This window comes from Anguilla rostrata, chromosome 13 (assembly GCF_018555375.3).
Source record: "Anguilla rostrata isolate EN2019 chromosome 13, ASM1855537v3, whole genome shotgun sequence".
Lineage (NCBI taxonomy): Eukaryota > Metazoa > Chordata > Actinopteri > Anguilliformes > Anguillidae > Anguilla > Anguilla rostrata.
The window spans coordinates 3,232,753-3,250,646 of NC_057945.1; the positions used below are offsets into that span (position 1 = coordinate 3,232,753).

At 51.7% G+C, this 17,894-nt stretch overlaps 1 protein-coding gene across 4 annotated transcripts in view; it reads right to left on the reverse strand.

The window, feature by feature from the left end:
- Positions 1-7,555: 7,555 nt before the first annotated feature.
- Positions 7,556-17,894, reverse strand: part of shmt2 (serine hydroxymethyltransferase 2 (mitochondrial)) — a 44,093-nt gene continuing 33,754 nt past the window's right edge. For all 4 annotated transcript variants that reach the window (XM_064304633.1, XM_064304635.1, XM_064304634.1 and 1 more), the window contains 6 exons: positions 17,239-17,378; positions 13,958-14,120; positions 12,307-12,406; positions 11,344-11,499; positions 9,280-9,387; positions 7,556-7,729 (listed from right to left, as the gene is read on the reverse strand). In XM_064304633.1, coding sequence (XP_064160703.1) covers positions 7,602-7,729; positions 9,280-9,387; positions 11,344-11,499; positions 12,307-12,406; positions 13,958-14,120; positions 17,239-17,378 — 795 coding nt within the window. In that variant the 3' untranslated portion in view covers positions 7,556-7,601. The remainder of the gene's footprint in view (positions 7,730-9,279; positions 9,388-11,343; positions 11,500-12,306; positions 12,407-13,957; positions 14,121-17,238; positions 17,379-17,894) is intronic.

Below are 17,894 nucleotides of genomic sequence, written 5' to 3' on the forward strand. Positions count from 1 at the left end.
CGCGCGCGGGGACAGTCATTACCAAGCGGCGGGCTTCGCGGGGCCATCCTGATTGTATTTCCCCCATTGCTTATTCTTATTATGACTATTCATCCAGGGACTGCAGGCAATCTGCTCGCACCCCCAAATTTACGGATGTAATTCCCACACCTTTAAAGCAGAAAAGTTGCTGCGGTTTCACTTCGAAGTTGATGCAAGTTCGGAGATTGTTTTCCGTGTATATTTGATGTGTGGGTATGTGTTTGCATTCGAGTGTGTGTGCGTGCACGCCTGTCTTTGTGTGCAGTATGTGCATGCGTTTGTGCATGTGTTTCTGTACGCATGTTTGTGTACTTGTGCATGCATGCAAGTGTTAAGAGATCTCACACGTGTGCATTAGCATGTGTATATATGCTTACGTACGCGTGTGTGCATATGTATGTATATGTGTGTACATGTATGTGTGTGCATGTACGCATGTGTGCATATGTGTGTGCATGTGTACACATGTATGTGTGTGTGCATATATGTGCATGTACACGCGTGTTGATGTATGTGTGTGCATGTGCGTGCATGTGTGTGCATATGTGTGTGCATGTACACTTGTATGCATGTGTGTGCATGTACGCATGTTTGTGTGCATGTACGCGCGTGTGCAATTGTGTGTGCATGTATGTGTGTGTGCATGTGTGTGCACATGTATGTGTGTGTGCATATGTGTGTGCATATACACGTGTGCATATGTGCGTGCATGTACGTGTGTGCATGTGTGTGTGTGCGCATATGCATGTGTGTTCATGTGTGTGCATGTATGTGTGTGCATATGTATGTGCATGTACATGTTTGTGCATGTATGCATGTCTGCATATGCGTGTGCATGTATGCATGTGTGCATGTATGTGTGTGTGTGCATGTCTGTTTACGCATGTGTGTGTGTGCGTACATATGTGTGTGCATGTATGTGTGTATGTACGCGTGTGCGCATATGTGTGTGCATGTATGCATGTGTGTGTGTGCATGTATGTGTGTGTATGTGTGTGTGTGTGTGCATGTTTGTGCATGTGTGTTTACGCATATGTGTGTGCATGTATGTGTGCGTGTGCATGTACGTGTGTGTGTGTTTACGCATATGTGTGTGCATGTACGTGTGTGTGTGTGTGTGTGTATGTGTGTGTGTATTCACTGGTGCTCCTGCCTAATGTAGGCTCTGTGTGTATGAGGCCTCTGCTCTTGGAGGTCTGGAGAGAAGGCGGCTCTGCTGATGGAAGTGGCAGCATGTTCTGCCGCTAGTCCAGACGGGGCTGCTGTTGGCAGCGAGACAGACGGGAACAAAGGGCCAGTGGGAACAGGCCTTTCCTTTTCTGATCCGTGGGGCAAATCTAGGTCAGTGATGAACGAATCTCGCATCTACGCTTTTCATAATCCGCTCCTATGAGCCAAATCAGGCCTTGCCAGCTTGCAGAAGATTCAGGCCCCTGAGGCCCAGGGAAACAGAGTGCTGATCAGGGGTCAGAATGCCCCTCTCCACATCCTACACTCATCCATTACCAGCCACGAGGCCCAGCTGATCCCAGATCAGGGGCTTGTGGAGTGCTGGGATCAGTTTTACATGTTAACTCATAACGGAAAAGGTTAGACCTTGTAAAGAGGAATGCTGATCCAAGATCATGATGAGATGCTTTATGATGACAGGTCCAGAATCACTATTATCAGAGCAACATTCTCAATGACCTGACCCTTAACTCTTCAAAAAGCAGGTTTTTTTTAAGAATGTTTTTTCTAAGTCAGTGTTCTAGAACTCTGTTGCTTTCAGCTCCCGGTAGCGATTGTGACATCAGCATTAGAATGTTCAGTTACGAAGATTCCAATCACGTATTTGTGACCCCCACACCTCAGAGGGCGAAAAGCCCAGTGCACAGAGAGAGCTGAACCACGTACCAGACCAGGGCCAGGAGCGCAGGGGTGCTGGTCTAGGATCAGGGTCAACCTGTGGATACGCGCGCAGTATACATAATGAGCCAAACGCCCGAACTGATCCAGGGTCAGCGCTCAGAGCCCAGACACAGGCAGGCAGGGCTATGCCAAACGGCTGAACTGATCCAGGGTCAGCGCTCAGAGCCCAGACACAGACAGGCAGGGCTATGCCAAACGGCTGAACGGATCCAGGGTCAGCGCTCAGAGCCCAGACACAGGCAGGCAGGGCTATGCCAAACGGCTGAACTGATCCAGGGTCAGCGCTCAGAGCCCAGACACAGGCAGGCAGGGCTATGCCAAACGGCTGAACTGATCCAGGGTCAGCGCTCAGAGCCCAGACACAGGCAGGCAGGGCTATGCCAAACGGCTGAACTGATCCAGGGTCAGCGCTCAGAGCCCAGACACAGGCAGGCAGGGCTATGCCAAAAAGCTGAACTGATCCAGGGTCAGCGCTCAGAGCCCAGGCACAGGCAGGCAGGGCTACGTCAAACGGCTGAACTGATCCAGGGTCAGCGCTCAGAGCCCAGACACAGGCAGGCAGGGCTATGCCAAACGGCTGAACTGATCCAGGGTCAGCGCTCAGAGCCCAGCCAGAGACAGGCAGGGCTATGCTGAACAGAAAGCTTGGTGCCTCTCTCTCTCTCTCTTCCACAGACTCCTTTCACAGAAAGCAGAGAGTCCTTAAACAGGAGGCTCGAGTACCTCAGCCTCGAGCACTGGCACGGAGAGGCTATTTTTAGAGGGGGATTAATTTTAATGGGAGAGATAAGGAGGGAGGGGGGGGGCTGAGCACAGCTGAATAAATACAAAACTCTCCAGGAAACGAGCAAAACGGCAGCAGATGGAGAACCGTGGACGCCGATTAGTCGATTAGCCGATTAGCCAACGTTCCTGGAGATCCAGAAACGATAAGACGCTTCCTTTCATCTGCCAGGTCACTTCCTCTGCACACCGCGTTAATTTCATCCACCCAGAAAACCAGCTGAGGCCCCTGCACACCGTGTTGAGTTCATCCACTCTGAACACCAACCAAAGCCCCTGCACACCGCGTTCAGTTCATCCACTCTGAACACCAACCAAGGCCCCTGCACACCGCGTTCAGTTCATCCACTCCGAACACCCTGAGCCCACCAGAGGAGGATGGGTTCCCTCCTTGAGCCTGGTTCCTTCCGAGGTTTCTTCCCATCTGCCACGGGGAGTTTTTCCTCGCCACTGTTGCCTTAGGCTTGCTCCTGTGGGGGTTTAGGCCAGGGTTGTCTGTGAAGCGTATTGTGACAACCGCTGTAAAATACGCTATACAAATCAAATTTGATTGATTGAACACCAACCGAGGTGGATGTAGCATGTGGGCTAATCAGACGGGAACATGACGACATGCCAGCCCTGCGTGCTCAATAGGGATAAGTAACATGGAATCTTGACATCTGATAGTTTCCTGTGTGCAAAATGTTGGCATTTAAAATAAAAGGCTATTTACACAATTTAGTGCATTGTTTACATAAGTCAGTGGCCCGTTTGGGGTCGCGGGGGAAGAAGGCCCTGTGATCAGAGGTGTCAGTCCGTCCCACGGCGTCCTCTCGTTATTTAAACTCTGACGCCTCTGGCCTCTGGTCGTTAGGGCGCTAATTGATGTTGGGAATACTTCCATCATCGGGCTGGCGAGTCCCCTGACCGATATCCCGGTGGGAGATGGGCGGGAGGCTGTACTGGACAGGACCCTCACTACGGAGCGCCAGAAAGTGGTTATAGCGTTTAAATATTACCGCTAGCTTCCCCCGCCGCCGTCTTTCAACGCCCCCCCCGCGTCCGCCCCACTGTGGTTATGAGCGCGACAGCTGCACTACCGGTGTGGCCATCACCGATTCCTCTTCTCCTTAAACACTGGCCATCGCGCCGGCCAATTAGAGCCTGTTCACGCGGAGGGTGGGGGTGGGGCTGGGACAAGGCCGTCAGGCGGGGCTGAGGAGATCACAGGTGGGGCTTCTCCGCTCGGCCGGGGGGTCAGACGTTCTGGTGGAGGCATTAGGATGGTGCTGCGCTTTCGGTGAAACATGACTGCTGAACGTGTGTGCGTGTGTGTGTGTGTGTGTGTGAGTGTGTGTGTGAGTGTGTGTGTGGTGTGTGTGAGCGCGGTTGTGTGTGTGGTGTGTGTGAGTGTGCGTGTGTTTTTGTGTGTGCGTTTATTTTTGTGTTGTGTGTGCGCACGACTGTTTTTGTGTGTGTGTGTGTGCGCGAGTGTTTTTATCTGTTTGTGTGTGCGTGTATTTTTGTGTGTGTGTTAGTGTGTGTGTGTATTTTTGTGTTTGTGTGTGTATTAAACTGATGGTCAGGTATGCCACACAACTATGGCAAAACCAAGCCAACAAAGTATACGGCACGTTATTATGGAGAGCAGAAATGACACTTTATTGGTCAGAAGCGGAGGCGGAGCCTGTCACCCCTGGTGACGGCTGGGCGGGGCCCGTGCAGGGGCTGCTCGCTGCAGGATGCTTTCTGCTTATTTGACATTAATATTCTGCACTGAGCTCCTGCGCAGCTATGCGGTCCCATGGACAGGGAAGCAGTAATAGCTTATAAAGTGCAGCATAACTTCCTGCAGAGCGGCCCGGCTCCTGCGCAGCCATAGGAGCTGAACAGAGAGCAGGGGGAGGGGCTCTCCTGAGATCTCCACACAGTCCTGCCCTGATTTCCCATTGGCTCAAGCCCCGGCCAACCGTAGGCTCCTCAGGGAAGCTCGTTTACCACAGCGAACCCCCACTTCTGGTGAGTGACCCCCCCCCCCCCACATATTTTTAAATTCACGCGGGACCGCCGGTCGGATCTTCAGAGCTATGAAGACCGTCCGGCCGTGCCGTTTGAGAAAAGCACTTACTGAAGCAGCGATACGCCACCCCAGGGACGTGCCAGCTCAGACGCGGGTCAGATTCTCAAAGCGTGGTTTGCCCCCCAACCCCGCCCCCCCCCCCCAACCCCGCACGCCTCATTCACTGAGTTGATGTGATTGGTTAGAAAATATGAGTTCTGCCAGGAAAAGTGGGTGGAGTTTATAATTCTGAACTTCACTGCTAGTCTTATAGGCTGACTGCAGAGATATGAGCATGAACCACAAGGCTATATGTTAAACCCCGCCCCCAACCTTTGCCCCTGCCCCCACCCACCCGCCCCACAAAAAAAATAAACACACACAAAAAAATACATCAATGACCACAAACACTGAACTCAAATTACTGCACGTATTTATTAAGATTAGACTTTTGTTAAATTACATCTGGTTTTAATAACAGGACCATAAAAAAGAACACGTGTCGGATATGAACTGAGCGCAGCGCGAGATTGGCTCCTCACCATTTGAAAGGAAAGATTTAAGCAGGAATATTCCTCTATTTAACTCTGCAACATGCAGCCAGCAGCATCACGGCCAGGCAAAGCAGCACAGCCCCACTCCCAGGACTCCGGTCTGTGTGTCCAGGTTTTCCTTCCGACCGACCGCTTCGGCTCAATATCTTCTAAAGCGCGGCGTGTGCGCCGACGGCGGCTCTCCCCGGCGCCAGACCGCGGGAAACCGTCTTCGGAGACGCGCGTGCAGCCTGGGGGGTAACTGCTGCGTCGGAATTATCAGATCAAACGAACGACGGGTCCGATTAAAGCAGCCAGGAGCGGAATCGGAAAACCCGAAACGGACCGCGCGTGGCAGCGCACCCCTGCGTTCTGGTTAAGTGTGCGAGAGACCGCGTGGACTCCGGTCCGTTTGGACTCCGGTCCGTTTGGACTCCGGCGGTGACCTCCCTGAAAGTAGTGCTGGATGAGAGGGTGATGATGTAATCTATGGGTAACGCTACTGTACATTGAGTGGGTACGTAACCTGACACCAAACCACCATAGCGCTTCTCATACGGCCCCTATCCGGGTGCTGATTGGATGGCCAGTCAGACCCCGCCCCAACAAAGCTCACTGATGCAGCGACTACAAGTAGCTCCGCCCACGAGTAGCTCCACCCACTTCCTCCTTTCCCCACCCAATTACAATAAAATGTGCCTTCAAAAATATACTCAAAACGGCAGTACCCCTACAAATTAAGCAGAAAAGATCGATGAACCGTGCTTAATTTCCATTCCCCCATCATGTATATGGACATCTTTACAGGAAAGTGCAATTCATCATCAAATATGGTCAATGCTAATTAAACAGAGTCAAAAAAACAAACAAAAAAAAATCATCCGTAAAGAAAAGAAAAAAAAAACAGAAACCCAAAACAAAACAAACAAAAAGCATAATTACAAAACACTTTCGAGTTAGACGTGAGAAAACACATTCCCCGCACTAAAGAGGAACTAAATTAAATTCGACTGATGTTTTGTAAACAGAAGCTGAATGTCAGAGTTGTGAGAGGGTGTTGCTAGCGCGTTAGCGATTTAGCGACTGCTCCGTCTCGTAGACGAGCGCTCATTCGTTGATGTTTTTTTTATTTATTTTGGAGCCCCAGACTAACGGGGCCTGCAGTGAAGACGGGCGGGCCGGGCCGTCTCATTACGCCACGCGCGCGGAACCCACGCCGCTGAAATCACCCCGGACGCACGGCCGCTTCCAAAGAAGCGCACACTTTCGCCCGTTTTTAAAAACAATTATTTTCACTGACTAGACGTTTTGCTGAAAAGCCCCAGAGGTTTTCCAACTTCACTGGCATCTAAAGAGTTAAAGGGATAGTCCACTTTCTCCAGCACTTTTTCGCATACAAAAATAGTAATATGGCTGTTCTATTTATCACACTCTTCGTTGTGCAGTATCAACATTGATCAATATCTGATCAGTCACTCCGAACTGAGTCCGTGGCATAAACACGAACAGAATCTCTTAACTTCTTAGATCTCTCAAGAAAAAGATTTTTAAAGCAGCTTAAAATGTACTGCATGTGACAAGATTCACAAGATTCATGATTCATGATTCAGATTCAGCCTCACATGATTGAAGACCAAGAACAATTAAGATTCTCATTGTCAAAGCTTTAAAGAAACTGTCCAATTTTCTTTCGGGCTTCATTGATGTGTTACAAACCGATGTTTGTAAAGTGTCTGATAAGGGCGAGGAATAAGGCTGTAAACAGATGGCCAAAGGGCTGGTACTGTGAAAATGAGAAATGACCTTTAAATCAGACAAGCAGATCGGATCGCTTGCCCTGTGTTCTGCTGAAAGACGGTGTGATTCATGATGTTTCCTCGCTGGTACGGGAAAGACAGGAATGAAGTCTGTGCATGTTCACTGCGGCGAACCCCCATACCCACCCTCACCACCTCCCCACCCCCACGCCCTGGTGACACCCCGCCCCCTCCCACCGGTAACGCCCCGCCCCCTCCTCCTGGCAATGCCCCGCCCCTCCCCCCAGCGACACCCCACCCCTCCCTTTCGTGATGCCCCGCCCCCTCCCCCGGCGACGCCCCGCCCCCTCCCCCCGGTGACACCCCGCCCCTCCCCCGGCGACGCCCCGCCCCTTCCCCGGTGACGCCCCGCCCTCCACGGTGCGCCGCCTCCTCCTGGCGACGCCCCGCCCCCTCCTCCTGGCGACGCCCCGCCCCCTCCCCCCGGCGACACCCCGCCCCCTCCCCCCGGCGACGCCCCTCCCCCGGCGACGCCCCGCCCTGTTCTCCGCGGGGTCAGTGGTCGTGGAAGCCGGGCATGGGGAAAGGTCGGGCAAACGCCTCCACCCGCTGCCTCAGGTCCGCCAGCCGGCCCACCGTCTCCGGGTCCTGCAGCAGGAAGTTCTTAAAGTCCTGAAGCTTGCCTGGGGGAGACAGAAGAAGAGAAACGTCACTCCTCTCCCCAACCCTGGTGCCAGCAGCCAATGCAGAACCTGCAGACCCAACAGACCATGCAGAACCAGAAGTCCATGCAGAACCTGCAGAACCTGCAGAACCATCAGACCATGCAGAACCTGCAGAACCAGCAGACCATGCAGAACCTGCAGAACCAGCAGACCATCCAGAACCAGCAGTCATGCAGAACCTGCAGAACCAGCAGATCATGCTGAACCTGCAGAACCAGCAGTCCATGCAGAACCTGCAGACCCATCAGACCATGCAGAACCTCCCGAACCAACAGACCATGCAGAACCTGCAGACCCATCAGACCATGCAGAACCTGCAGAACCAGCAGTCCATGCAGAACCTGCAGAACCAGCAGACCATGCAGAACCAGCAGGCCATGCAGAACCTGCAGAACCATCAGACCATGCAGAACCTGCAGAACCAGCAGACCATGCAGAACCTGCAGACCCATCAGACCATGCAGAACCTGCAGAACCAGCAGACCATGCAGAACCTGCAGACACATCAGACCATGCAGAACCTGCAGAACCAGCAGAATCTGCAGAACCGGCAGACCATGCAGAAGCTGCAGAACCAGCAGACCGATCAGACCATGCAGAACCTGCAGAACCAGCAGACCATGCAGAACCAGCAGAACCAGCAGACCATGCAGAACCTGCAGAACCATCAGACCATGCAGAACCTGCAGAACCAGCAGACCATGCAGAACCTGCAGAACCTGCAGAACCATCAGACCATGCAGAACCTGCAGAACCAGCAGGCCATGCAGAACCTGCAGAAGCAGTTGTTCGCTAACACTTCCTTTCACAGTCCCCTGGGTACTGGGTATTTACCAGGTGAATAGATGGAAAAAAAATCAAATATTTGGTAATTAATCACTGTAAAAAAAGGTAAATACAAAGAAACTTAATCTGAAATTCTCCTCCATTACCCATCAATATAAATCACTGTTATCAGAGGTTTCGGCTGGTTATAGCCCAAGTTTACATGTGTTCTCCCCAGGAATTTAGATAATGCCTTTCTGGAAACACCTCTATTAGAAAGTAAATATTGTCTAATTTCCTAGAAGTACACAATTACACTCAGGCTATAACTAAGCAAAACCTTTGATGACTACAAAACAGTCACTTGAATTGATACATAATAAAGGAGGCGCTTCTGAATATTTCAGCTTAAGTTTCTTAGGATTTACCTTTTATTTTACCAGCGGTAATTACACAATTATGTGCTAGTTGTACCACACATTCACCTGGTAAATGAACACCTAGTACTGTGGAGACTGTGAAAGGAAGATTCACCAAAAACTCTCTTTCAAGAGACCTGGACCAACATTCATTGAAGAAACTGATCCAGAATCAGAATCACTGGGGTCCTCGCTGGTGTCCCCTCCTTACCCAGGGGTCCTTACTAGGGTCCCCTCCCAACCCTGGGGTCCTCACTAGGGTCCCCTCCCAACCCTGGGGTCCTCACTGGGGTCCCCTCCCAACCCCACCCCCTCCCTTCTCACCAGTCTTCTTCTTCACATCCAGGGCGATCTTGATGCCTTCATCCATGAACTCCACCACCTTCTCAAAGTCGGCCTCCTTGAACTGCCTGGAGGTCAGCGCTGGAGTTCCTACAGGAACGGGGAGGGGGTGGTGGGTGGGGGGGTGAGAATTAGCCACACTCTGAACCCACACGCTCACACACGGCCTGTTTACAGACACCCCTACTTCACAAGCGCGCTCTGTGAGAACATGCATCCTGACTGCAGTGAAACAGCCCAGCAGGGGCAGTAAGCGCTTAGTGCAGGGATCTCACACTCCACACACTGAAGTGCCCCACCAGGGAAACACACAGATACCTTTAACTGAGCGACGAATGCCACTGCCCTACCCACTGCTCCATCACTGCTCTACAACACTGATCTACCCACTGCTCCACCACTGCTCTACAACACTGATCTACCCACTGCTTAACCCACCGCCCTACCCACTGCCCTACACACTGCTCTACCCACTGCTCTACCCAATGCTGCACCCACTGCTCTACCCACTGCTCCACCCACTAATCTACCCACTGCTCTACCCACTGCTGCACCCACTGCTCTACAACACTGATCAACCCACTGCTCCACCACTGCCCTACAACACTGATCTACCCACTGCTCCACCACTGCTCTACCCACTGCCCTACCCACTGCTCTACCCACTGCTCTACAACACTGATCAACCCACTGCTCCACCACTGCCCTACAACACTGATCTACCCACTGCTCCACCACTGCCCTACCCACTGCCCTACCCACTGCTCTACCCACTGCTACACCCACTGATCTACACACTGCTGCACCCACTGCTCTACCCACTGATCTACCCACTGCTGCACCCACTGGTCTACCCACTGCCCTATCCACAATTGCCAGTAGTGTAGGTGCAGGGAGTTAGCGAGAGGCTAAGATAATGGGGTGCAGGGAGTTAGCGAGAGGCTAAGGTACTAGGGTGCAGGGAGTTAGCGAGAGGCTAAGGTAGCAGGGTGCAGGGACTTAGCGAGAGGCTAAGGTAGGGGGGTGCAGGGACTTAGCGAGAGGCTAAGATAATGGGGAGCAGGGACTTAGCGAAAGGCTAAGGTAGCAGGGTGCAGGGAGTTAGCGAGAGGCTAAGGTAGGGGGGTGCAGGGAGTTAGCGAGAGGCTAAGGTAATGGGGAGCAGGGAGTTAGCGAGAGGCTAAGGTAATGGGGAGCAGGGAGTTAGCGAGAGGCTAAGTAATGGGGGCAGGGAGTTAGCGAGAGGCTAAGGTAAGGGAGCAGGGGTAGCAGAGACTAGTAATGGGAGCAGGATTAGCGAGAGGCTAAGATAATGGGGAGCAGGGAGTTAGGGAGAGGCTAAGGTAATGGGGAGCAGGGAGTTAGCGAGAGGCTAAGGTAATGGGGAGCAGGGAGATAGCGAGAGGCTAAGGTAATGGGGAGCAGGGAGTTAGCGAGAGGCTAAGGTAATGGGGAGCAGGGAGTTAGCGAGAGGCTAAGGGAGCAGGGAGATAGCGAGAGGCTAAGGTAATGGGGAGCAGGGAGTTAGCGAGAGGCTAAGGTAATGGGGAGCAGGGAGTTAGCGAGAGGCTAAGGTAATGGGGAGCAGGGAGTTAGCGAGAGGCTAAGGGAGCAGGGAGTTAGCGAGAGGCTAAGGAAGCAGGGTGCAGGGAGTTAGCGAGAGGCTACGGAGCAGGGTGCAGGGAGTTAGCGAGAGGCTAAGGTAATGGGGTGGAGGGAGTTAGCGAGAGACTAAGGTAATGGGGAGCAGGGAGATAGCGAGAGGCTAAGGTAATGAGGAGCAGGGAGTTAGCGAGAGGCTAAGGTAATGGGGAGCAGGGAGTTAGCGAGAGGCTAAGGTAGCAGGGAGTTAGCGAGAGGCTAAGGTAATGAGGTGCAGGGAGTTAGGGAGAGGCTAAGGTAATGGGGTGCAGGGAGTTAGCGAGAGGCTAAGGGAGCGGGGTGCGGGGAGTTAGGGAGAGGCTAAGATAGCGGGGTGCAGGGAGTTAGCGAGAGGCTAAGGTAACGGGGAGCAGGACCTTAGCGAGAGGCTAAGCTAGCGCTTACCGAGCCGGAGGCCTCCAGGTGTGAGGGCACTCTTGTCCCCAGGGCAGGTGTTCTTGTTGGCCGTGACGGACACCAGCTCCAGAACCCGCTCGGCCCTCGCCCCGTCCATGCCCTGCGGCCGCAGGTCCACCAGAACCAGGTGGTTATCCGTCCCACCTGCGGACACGAAGCAGCCAATCAAAAGCCTGTCTCACTGAGAGGGGAGCTGGACGCCAAATATGCTCATCACCACATCCAGTCATATGCTGCTGACATATGACACCCAATAGCGAGTGAGGAGACAGGAGAACATAATCTTACAGCCAGATCTGGGGTAAATATATATTTCACACACAAACTCTTTAGACACCAACACAATTCAGACAAATTACTTTAGGATTTTAAAATAAACAATTTTCTGTAATATTGGTCCAGCATTCTCAGGGATCTTCAAACCTGAATCTAAAGGGTTAAAATATCTGACCCAGGTCCAGTAGCAGTCTGACTGGAAGCCCACTGGTCACATTCCACTTAATAGAAGCGAGACGCTCCTGCAAGACCAGCATTGTGAGGACCAATCACAAAAACACCCCAACTGATCGAAACATATGAAAGGGGACCTTCGAATCACACTTCGAATCACGCTCCAAATCACGCTACAAATCGCACTGCGAATCACACTGTGAATCACACTGCAAATCACGTTCCAAATCATGCTCAAAATCACGCTCCGACTCACACTCAGAATCACGCTGACCAGGGATCGGGGGTGACTTCCATTTTGACTCGGTCAATTCAACTGAGTTCATTTGAAAAATGGGCAGTTGCCCCACAGGGATTTTTCAGGTAGTGAACTGAATTTCAGGCAGAGGTGGAACGGGCCCGACCACACACACACACCCCCACCCCCATACACGCACGCACGCACGCACGCACGCACGCACACACGCACGCACACACACACAGAGGGAGCCTCCTCCTCACCTGACACCAGGGTGTACCCCCTCTTCAGCAGGGCGTCGGCCATGGCTTTGGCGTTCCGCAGCACTTGGGCGATGTACTCCCGGAACATCGGCGTCGAGGCCTGCAGCGAACGCCGTGGAAACGACAGCGTAAGAATTTACGATCGCTCGTCAGAGTCTGCGCAGCCCACTGTCTGAGGGCACAAACACGCCTCTCCTCAGCTGCGCACACAGTACCCTGTCCAGACCTCCTAAAAGCACACAAACCCTCATTTAATGAGCCCTGGACCAGCGAGAGGCAGTCATGCTGAGATGTTTTTGAAGGAGGAAATGCATCCCTGAACTGGGCTGGGCTGGTGGTCCAGCTGGTCAAATGGTTAACGTTTCGACCACATCGGCCTTCATCAGAACACCGGTTACTTTTCGAAAGTTAACCGTGCTTCTGGATAAATAAATACTACTATTTCTTCAGAGCATCAAGCTAGTGTGCAAGACTTTTCTTGATATATTTTATATGTGACCCAGCACCTTGCAGATGCTGTTTGGTGTGCGTTTGTTTTTTCCTATTCAACTGGTAAGCCAGAAATAGCGCTACCTAGCCTACTGGGCTGCCTAGCTAGCTGGCTGCTCGGTCACAATAACGTAACAGCAAGAATATGCACATTACCAACACCGTTGCTCTTCCAAACACACTTTCCAACACACAGGTTACTTTTCAGTGCCTCACTCTAAATATCTCAAATGGAATAGCTGTAAGTGAAGAAGGCTGAATACCAGAGCCACCTGAATAGAGAAAGCATGCATGCTAAAACGTGCTAAAATATGCTAAAACGTGCTAAAACCAGCTAAAACCCGATTAAACCAGCTAAAACGTACAGACACATGACGGGATCCGGTCGTCTGAAAGTGGTGCCTAGCGGAAGCACCTCTGGCAGCAGTTAGAGCCGCTGAGCCGTTTTGGACTGGCCTCAGTCTGCTCTGTGCACAGGCGATGGAGTCACTTTGGCCTGCTCTTCCTGCCGAGATTGCTTCAATTCTGACAAGGCCCCAGAGGATAGCTGTGCGACTGAAATCTTCGAGTCCAACCATAAATTTTCCACGGCAGAGCTAGACCGGGCCACTTACGGGCAATCACCTTCTTCTTTTTTAAGTCTACTCACTGCACTGCTGCCCGCTGCTCGTTCTCCTCAGGAAACACTATATATTCCCTTCTGTTCCAGACATTTTTAGCTCCATTTTGTCTTTATTTCCCCTAACTTGTTTTTTGCGGTTTTAGACAATTGAGGGGGGGGGGGGGGTGGGCACTCTGGCCCCCAGGTTGTTCCAAACACAAATGCAGCAGGGATTCGCAATTTCAAGGACGTGATTTCCCCCGATTTATCTGGAACTACTGATTTTCAGAGCCTAAAATTCTCGGGCAGAGGCAGAGGTCTCTGGGACTGTCGCAAGTGCGAACATCAGGAGCTTTCACACTCTCGACTGCTCACATCAAATCCCGCTTATTTGTATGGTGCATTTTACGAACACTTGTCACAATATGTCAGCAAGAACTGATATGACAGATGACGGCTCCACAGACGTAAGGGTCTAAAAGGCTGTCTTCACTGATGAATCGTAATGAAAACTCCCATCATCCCTGACGCGTGCAGTGGGGAAGGGGCAAGATGGCCGACCTGTCGGAGAGCGACGGCCACCCCGGCGATGGCGTGGTTGTGGGGCCCGCCCTGCAGGGACGGGAACACGGAGAAGTTGACCTTGTCCTCCAGGTCGTACAGCACCTCGCGCCCCTTCTTATCCACGGACCGCACCCCCTTACGGTAGAATATGAGTCCGGCCCTGCAACCAGAGTCATTACAGCCCCGTCAACTTCAGCACCCAGCACTGCACGCACGCACATACACACAGCACTGCACGCACGCACATACACACAGCACTGCACGCACATACACACAGCACTGCACGCACGCACATACACACAGCACTGCACGCACGCACATACACACAGCACTGCATGCACACACATACACACAGCACTGCACGCACATACACACAGCACTGCACGCACGCACATACACACAGCACTGCATGCACGCACATACACACAGCACTGCACGCACGCACATACACACAGCACTGCACGCACGCACATACACACAGCACTGCACGCACGCACATACACACAGCACTGCACGCACGCACATACACACAGCACTGCACGCACGCACATACACACAGCACTGCACGCACGCACATACACACAGCACTGCATGCACACACATACACACAGCACTGCACGCACGCACATACACACATACACGCACACACACACACGCACACACACACAGCACGCACGCACATACACACATACACACACACAGCACTGCACGCACGCACATACACACAGCACTGCACGCACATACACACAGCACTGCACGCACGCACATACACACAGCACTGCACGCACGCACACACACACAGCACTGCACGCACGCACATACACACAGCACTGCACGCACGCACACACACACAGCACTGCACGCACGCACACACACACAGCACTGCACGCACGCACATACACACAGCACTGCACGCACATACACACAGCACTGCACGCACGCACACACACACAGCACTGCACGCACGCACATACACACATACACACACATACACACACACATACACACACACACACAGCACTGCACGCACGCACGCACATACACACACGCACACACACACAGCACTGCACGCACATACACACAGCACTGCACGCACGCACATACACACACGCACATACACACAGCACTGCACGCACGCACATACACACACGCACATACACACAGCACTGCACGCACGCACATACACACACACATACACACACACATACACACACACACACACACACAGCACTGCACGCACGCACGCACGCACATACACACACGCACACACACACAGCACTGCACGCACATACACACAGCACTGCACACACGCACATACACACAGCACTGCACGCACGCACACACACAGCACTGCACGCACGCACATACACACACGCACATACACACAGCACTGCACGCACGCACATACACACAGCACTGCACGGACGCACATACACACACGCACATACACACAGCACTGCACGCACGCACATACACACAGCACTGCACGCACGCACATACACACAGCACTGCACGCACGCACATACACACACGCACATACACACAGCACTGCACGCACACACATACACACAGCACTGCACGCACGCACATACACACAGCACTGCACGCACGCACATACACACAGCACTGCACGCACGCATACACACAGCACTGCACGCACGCACACACACACAGCACTGCACGCACGCACATACACACAGCACTGCACGCACGCACGCACACACAGCACTGCACGCACGCACATACACCCATACAAACACACACATTAACACCCATACAACACACGCACATACACCCATACACACACACACACACATTAACACCCATATACACACACACACATTTACACCCATACACACACACACACACGCACATACACACACACACACACACATTTACACCCATACACACACACATTTACACCCATCCACACACACACTTACACCCATACACACACACACACACACACATTTACACCCATACAAACACACACATTTACACCCATACACACACACATTTACACCCATACACACACACATTAACACCCATACACACACACACATTTACACCCATACACACATTTACACCCATACACACACACACACATTTACACCCATACACACACACATTTACACCCATACACACACACACATTTACACCCATACACACACACATTTACACCCATACACACACATTTACACCCATACACACACACACACACACACACACATTTACACCCATACACACACACACACACACACACACATTTACACCCATACACACACACACATTTACACCCATACACACACACACATTTACACCCATACAACACACACACATTTACACCCATACACACACACATTTACACCCATACACACACACACAGACATATACACCCATACACACACACACACACACACACACACACACACACTTACACCCATACACACACACACATTAACACCCATACACATTAACACCCATACACACACACACACACACACTTACACCCATACACACACACACATTAACACCCATACACATTAACACCCATACACACACACACACACATTTACACCCATACACACACACACATTTACACCCATACACACACACACATTACACCCATACACACATTTACACCCATACACACACACATTTACACCCATACACACACACATTTACACCCATACACACACACACATTTACACCCATAGACATTTACACCCATACACACACACACATTTACACCCATACACACACACACATTTACACCCATACACACACACACACACACACACATTTACACCCATACACACACACACACACACACACACATATTTACACCCATACACACACACACCCATACACACACACACATTTACACCCATAGACATTTACACCCATACACACACACACATTTACACCCATACAAACACACACATTTACACCCATACACACACACACATTTACACCCATACACACACACACATTTACACCCATACACACACACACACACACACACATTTACACCCATACAAACACACACACAGGTACACACGTACACCCATACGCATACAAACACACACACATAAAAACACACGCACACGCACACACAAACACACACTCATATACACCCAAACAAACACACACACACAAGCACATACGCATGCACACACACACACACGATTTGACCGCAGTCCGGCACACACAAAACACACACGCAAGCGTTGAACTTTTAAAAAGCAGGAGAAGAGCACGTTGTGGTGCACACACACCTGGAGCCCCGGAGAGACTTGTGGGTGGTGGAGGTGACCAGGTCCGAATGATCGAAGGGCGACGGGATCGCTTTGGCAGCCACCAGCCCACTGATGTGAGCCATGTCCGCTAACAGGTAGGCATTCAGGTCCGTACACAGCTACGAGGGGGGAGGGGGGGAGGGAGAGAGGGAGAGAAGGAGGGGGAGAAGGAGAGAGAGAGATCAGAGGAGGGCAGGGAGGAGAAGACGACAGGCTTTTATGTCATATGAATACTTTGCTAACACGCCATCAGAACAGGAAGCCAATTTATAGGAAACCGACATGGCTGTCAGGGACAGAAAGCAGCGGAGCGCTTAGCCGCGCGATTGGGCGGGAGCCGGGGAGGGCCAGCCGCCGTGGCGGTAAATGTGAGGCTTCGTTTCTGCGGCTAATAATCTTGTTTTGGTGGTTAATAATCTCGTTTTGGTGGTTAATAATCTTGTTTTGGTGGTTAATAATCTCGTTTTGGCGGTTAATAATCTCGTTTTGGCGGTTAATAATCTCTTAATATTAATAATCTCGTTTTGGTGGGTAATAACCTCGTTTTGGCGGTTAATAATCTCGTTTTGACAGTTAATAATCTCGTTTTGGTGGGTAATAATCTTGTTTTGGTGGGTAATAATCTAATTTTAATA